This window comes from Triticum urartu, chromosome 5 (assembly GCF_003073215.2).
Source record: "Triticum urartu cultivar G1812 chromosome 5, Tu2.1, whole genome shotgun sequence".
Taxonomy (NCBI): Eukaryota; Viridiplantae; Streptophyta; class Magnoliopsida; order Poales; family Poaceae; genus Triticum; species Triticum urartu.
The window spans coordinates 582,134,114-582,140,411 of NC_053026.1; the positions used below are offsets into that span (position 1 = coordinate 582,134,114).

General features: G+C 53.6%; 1 protein-coding gene across 1 annotated transcript; it reads left to right on the plus strand.

Annotated features, from left to right (window-relative positions):
* Positions 1–1,360: 1,360 nt before the first annotated feature.
* Positions 1,361–2,434, plus strand: LOC125506122 (BTB/POZ and MATH domain-containing protein 3-like). Its single transcript, XM_048670992.1, has one exon. The coding sequence runs from the start codon at positions 1,361–1,363 to the stop codon at positions 2,432–2,434; it is 1,074 nt and encodes a 357-aa protein (XP_048526949.1).
* The last annotated feature ends 3,864 nt before the right edge of the window (positions 2,435–6,298 follow it).

The window sequence follows — 6,298 nt, forward strand, 5'->3', positions numbered from 1 at the left end:
CCATCACATTTGGGGCATCGATTGCAGAAAACCGCCTAGTCCTTAATTTTATGCAAAAATCACCGTGTTTCTAGTAAACTTTTTGCAAATTGTACTGATCAGGTGATTTAGCCCGATTGATTACTTTCTGACAAATAAAGCCGGATTGTAAGGAGATGATTTGGTAAAAAATTGACATACAACTCCCTGGATTTCACAAAGATACCCTTATTCAAAAAATGAAAAAGCAATCAGCCCCCCTCCCACCCTCAGGTGGTGGCTGGCCACGGCGAGGCGGCCACCAGCGGGACGACCTCCCTCCTCCCTGGCCTTGCTCGTGGGCGGGGCGGCCACCCTCCTCCATGGAGGAGATCGGAGCTCGTGGGCGGGACGCCCAGCAGCATGGTGCCGGCCGTGGCCCTGCCGTTCGCTGGAATCAGCTGCTCGCGACCTTGAAGGCTGCGGTGCCCCAAGACGCCGCCGCTGCTCGCCAAGACGCCGCCACCGGCACAATCTACAGAAGCCCAGCCACGCGGACGCGGAGGCATCGTGCGCTAGGATGCCGCCACCCGCGGCTGCTGCTGCTCGTCGTCGCTCCAGCATCCCCGGCCCAGCGCGAGCACGCCTCCTCCTGTGGCCCACAGCGCCTCCGCCCGCCGTCAGCCCAGCGCGTCGCTCCGGCGTCCCAAGCCAAGCAGCGCGGCGGAGGCCAGGAACCCAAAGCCCAACGCGCCTCTGCGCAGGGGTGGGGGTGGGGGGGCTGATTGCTTTTTTGTTTTCGATCAAGGGGTGTGTGTAAATTTTTTTCTCTTACAATCTGGCCCCACTTATCAGAAAGTGGTTAAATGGGACAAATCACCGTACCAGTGGAATTTACAAAAAGTTTACTAGAAACGTGATGATTTTTGCACAAAATTAGGAACTAGGTGGTTTTCTGCAATCGATGCCCCAAATGTGGTTTTTTTTGCAATTCACTCTCGGCGAACTCTTTTCACGGGCCACCGCACAGGCTTTGCAACGAAGACGGCAATAACAAGATTCACCCAGAAAACGATGATGCACAACGAACGACTATGTGCACATGACGTGGCAGGCAACCTGCAACGAGATCGATCTGTGCAGCTTGATCGGACGGCAATAACAAGGTTCACCCAAAAAACGTGAAAAACTGACATCGGCCAGTTAACATTTCCCAAAAAGAAATACCAGTATCTTCAAAGGAAAGAAAAGATATTCGGTTATTCCTTCCCATACTTGCTTATGCAATCAGGGAGGGCCATTATGGTACGGATTCTAATTGGGATTCTTTCCATACATCTATCGTTCTATTAATACGAGATACCAGAAAGGTCACAGATGGATCCTCCATTTCACATAGAGAATGGCAGAGCATCGCACGATCTCTGCTGCCATTGTAGTTGAATCTGATGAAGTGTCGTATGTGCTCAAGGTAGATGGATACTCGAGAGCCAAGGCACTACTCAAGAATGGCGAGTGCATGACTTCTACCCGTTTTGGTGTTGGCGGCCACGACTGGGTCGTGAGGTATTATCCAAACGGTAGCCGTAAGAGCTACCCCGATTTCATATCTGTTTATCTATTTTTCGAACCTGTTGGTGTCCAAGATGTGAAGGCGAAATACACGTTCAGTGTGCTTGACCTGAATGGAGAACCGGTGCCTTCATATAGCCGTGGCCATGCAAATACCTTCTCAAGGGCAGTTTCATCCAGGGGCTACCAGGACTTCGTCAAGAAGGTTGATCTAGAGGGATCGGCGCACCTGAGAGACAATTGCCTCAGCATCAGGTGCGATGTCACAATCATGAAGGAGACCCACACCGACGAACAATCAAGGGTTCCTCCGAGCGACCTGCACCGGCATCTCAGGGACCTCCTGTATAACAAAGACGCAGCAGACCTAACCTTTCAAGTTGGCGGAGAGATATTCTCCGCTCATAGGTGTGTCCTTGCTGCTCGGTCATCCGTCTTCAAGGCGGAGCTCCTCGGGGCCATGCAAGAGAGTTCTGCCGCTAGCCCTATTGAAATCTGTGACATGGAACCAGATGTGTTCGAGTCTTTGCTCCATTTCATATACACTGACTCAGTTCCGACAGTGCTTGATGTGGTGATGGCCGGCCATCTGCTCGTAGCAGCTGGCAGGTACAACATTGGCAGGCTAAAGCTAATATGCGAGGAGAAATTATGCAATCACATTGATTCCAGCATGGTGGCAACCAGTTTGGTTTTAGCCGAACAACATGGTTTTCATCATCTGAAAGAAGCTTGTTTGAAATTCCTTGCTACCCCCTCCAATTTGGAGGCGATGGTGGCAAAGAGTGATGGGTATGAGCATCTGAAATCCAGCTGCCCATCTCTTCTCAAGGAGGTGATATCTACAATCTTGCCTGCTGAACTGAAAGTGACAAAGGATATTATCATGGCAATGTGGAAGTAATGCATATGGTACTATTATCATATATGTCATCCAAATTTTAGTAGTAATGCCTACATAATTGTTATCATATATGCCATATCCAGATTTAATACTTATGGCTATGCTACTTCTCTCGATGTATGCTATTTATCAATTACTCTTGAGACTTGAGTGGAATGGTTATTTCCTTTCTTGCGAGACCAAGGAAATTATTATTATTGAGATTGCCTGTCTACGTATGTACCTTTGCTTAGCCATTGCATATTAGTTTAGTTATTGAGTCAATCACTTCATGCTTGCATGGTTACATTAGGCTGGATGTGAAGTTTGTTTCATCGTTGGTTCCAATGCTCGGATAAATGGTCTCATGTTATGGCGCTGCTAGGAGGAGGGCGCGAGAGGACCGGCAGGGGGCCTTTTGCCCACGGCCGGGCAAGATGAAAGGGATTTTCTTCTTAATTATTGCTTGATTAGATTGATACATCTTCTCTTTTTATATAGAGAGGTTTACTTGACTCCCAAGTAAGGCTTACTTGACCCCTAAGTAAGCGACCCTCATCTCTAATTAACCCTAAGATTAACGGGCTATACCGCCAGCCCAGGCCATTAGGCCCATTACGTACTCTAACACTACACCCCACCTGGACATGCAGGTTGTCCTCGAACTGCAGCCTAACCAACTTATAACCATGACTCGACGCAATACAAACCTAACACCTAAAAACAAGCCTGGATGAAGTCTATTTTAAACCTTGAGTTCATAGAGATGGTCGTAAGCAAACCCGTAAACTCTGAATCCCTGAAATTGGTACCCTGTATTCAGTGATCACGGTCAATCTTAACCCAAAATATGTTTGATGTTGTTTGGCGCACCAGGAAAAAGGTGATCCCGGTTGGGATCCCACACTACTCTCACTGACTATGTTGACTCACATGTCATACCTATATTCTTCACTCAACGGCTCAGCCCCGTAAGTAACTCCATTAAGAGGGAAAAATTGGGCACGCCGGTCCCAAGAGGATGCGGCTGTAGCCGGTCTCTTCGCCCGCTCCCGCTTGCATCAGCCATGCTACAGCCTCGGCGGCGGGACAGGACCCTGCACCGCACCACACCAGTCTTCACCAACGACGGGGAAGAGATAAGTAGCGGTAGTGGTGCCCGTGTCGCGTGTTTTCCGACGCGATCAATCGATCTACAGCAGGCGTGTATATATATGTGCAGTTGGCTAGTGCAAAGCTAGCTACATACGGGTGCTTGTGTTTTGTAGCTAGGAAATCCATCTAGCTGCTTAGGCATAGCGTGTGCCTGTGCAAAGGCGGCGGCGAGACCGCGAGAGTACGTGCGTATCGTCTATTTGTCTCTCGGGCTGAAAGCAAATGGCTGTAGCTGACTCGTACGTGCATCTGGTCGGAGCGTCGCTGTCAAGCTGCCGCGGGGGCGTAGGGCGGGCAGTTCCGGTTGTACAGGCCGTAGGGAGAGCACTCGCTCCGTAGCTCAGTGCGTTATCGATCGATGTCATCGCGCGTCGCGCCGCGCTCTGCTCACGCAACACCATACTGCAGGTCAGCCGTCAGTTCCAGAACCGGCCCGCGCGCCTACTCACCGCTCAGATACAGTAGGCCGCCTCGTCACCGTCGAGATCGAGATGCACACCACGCCCCCGACGTTCCTCTCCGGCAACAGCCGCACCTCATCGGTGCTCTTTTCCTTTCTTCCTCGGCGCTCCTCTCAGGTCACAGTCGCACACCGGCTCCCGCTGAGCCACCTCTCTAGCTACCACGCCCGCGCCAGACCCGAGCACACATGCACACAACACACGTTGTTCCTGATGTACGAAGACTTTTAGATGAATCTGTTGTCAGATGAGAGGGGGGAAGAAAAGGGAAAGAAGACGAATATGACATGTGGGTCCGAATAGTCAGTGTGATAAGCTAGGTATCCCGGTCGGGATTGTCCCTTTCCCTATGCGACAAATAGGCCTAGGGTCGAGATTGACTGGGATTATTGAATACAGTGTGCCGAATTCAGGGATTTGGAGTTCAGGGTCTGATTCCGACAATGTCTACAAATACAAGGTTTAAAATAGACTTTACTCAACAAGCCTTTTACATCTCGGCTTGTTTTATTACTCTCAACCTGAAATGAACTGGGACACTTTATTTTGGATCCCTGAACATAAAGTGGACACCATCCGCACGTCGGACGTGCACGTGTACAGCCACCTGGATCCCATGGACACCATCTGGATAAAAGGAGTGTATGTGTATGGCCATCTGGAAGTGGTCGCAAGAGCAACCAGCAGAGGCGCCCTCGCAGCGGCCGGCGGCGGAATGTAGCGGTGCTATGTGGTGCTCTCCTGTCGGTGACACCATGCCATCTCCCTGCCGGACGGCTGTTGGTCTGCGCCGCACAGAGAAGAGTGGAGGGTTGTCGATGGAGAATGGCAAGGAGGGGTGCGCCCCCCAACCGCCGATGTCGCAGACTTTGAGGTCGATGTCCATGGGGAAAACAACATGCCCAAGATCCCCTGCGCAGCGGACAAGATTGAGGTCCTTTGTGCAGCGAAGTGCAACTGGGAGGAGCGGCAGATGCAGACCACGCATCTCCCGCATACGCCGACGCGCTAGGAGGCCGCGCGCAGCAGCCTGCAGCCTCACCACCGCCGACACGTGACGGGTACTGATCCAAGCCGGAAACGGTGACGGCAACGGCGGGAACATGATCTGCTGGATGGGGACGTCCTGGGGAAGCGGTGATGGCGACGGCGGAAACTTGATCTGGTGGATTGGGACTCCCGCCGGCGCCGTCGATGTGGGGCCGAAACTGACCGGCGGTGGCTGCTGCAGCTGCAGCGGCTGCTGCGGCGAAGCACCGGGCGCAGCGGAGGCCGCCAGGGGCGGCGGCTGCCACTGCAGCCAGGGCGGGGCGGTGGTGGCGATGGATGGCAGTTGTAGCGGCCCGGCGAGCGCGGCAGAGGCTGCCTGCCGAGGTGCTGATCCACGGGCACCTATGTGACCGGCGGACCGGGTCCCTTTCGGTTCGGCGGGGGCGGAGATCGTGCAAAGAGCAGATCGAGGCGATGCACGCGAGCGATTTACTCAGGTTCGGGCCGCACGGATGCGTAAAACCCTACTCCTGCTTTGTGGTTTGTATTGATTTCTTGCTCGGGAGCGCGGAGTGCTACAGTACACACCCGCAGCTAACAAGACCGAGCGTGAGTGCTCGAACTAGCTAACCCCCCTCTACGTTGCACACGGGCCTCCTTTTATATGCTCAAGGGGTTACCGACAGGTGGCAACGGAGGTAAAGGGCAAAAATGGAAAGGTGCTGTGGTAGGCACAGCTACCTGCTACAGTGTATCATACCTAACCCTGACGGCAGGGGACAAGGGCCTTAAATGCCCGTCTGTGTCGCCTAAACAGTGCGAAAAGGGACCGCCAGGGACGCCACCGTTCGCCATGATGGCGATCTTGGCAGCGCCGCTTGCCACCGCACGCCGCTGGCTGCACAGCCTCCCGCCACGTACGCCTGGAAGGGTCCCAGAGCGACACGTTGGTGGATGTGCTGGAGCGCGGGCCCAGGGAGGTGGCTTGCCGCGGCAAGTGCCTTGCCGCTGTCGTTGTCTTGTTGCGTCCGGGAGCTTGTCGCTCACCGGGCCTTGCCGGGGCGCGTGGTGCGCCGCGGCAAGTTCCTTGCAATGCCTTGGGTGGCCTTCCCGGCAAGCTCCTCTTGCCGGGGTTTTGGGATGCTTTTGTTAGCCTTCCCGGCAAGCTCCTCTTGCCGGGGTCTTGTTCTTCTTGGCTTGGACACTTTGTTCTTGAATGGCTTCAAAGAAACCACGGAGGACCTTGGCGGTCACCCGGCAAGCCTTGCCGTGGGATGCT

Bases quoted from the DNA above. Each gene is read 5' to 3' on its own strand.
- LOC125506122 (XM_048670992.1), top strand. From the start codon at position 1,361: ATGGCAGAGCATCGCACGATCTCTGCTGCCATTGTAGTTGAATCTGAT.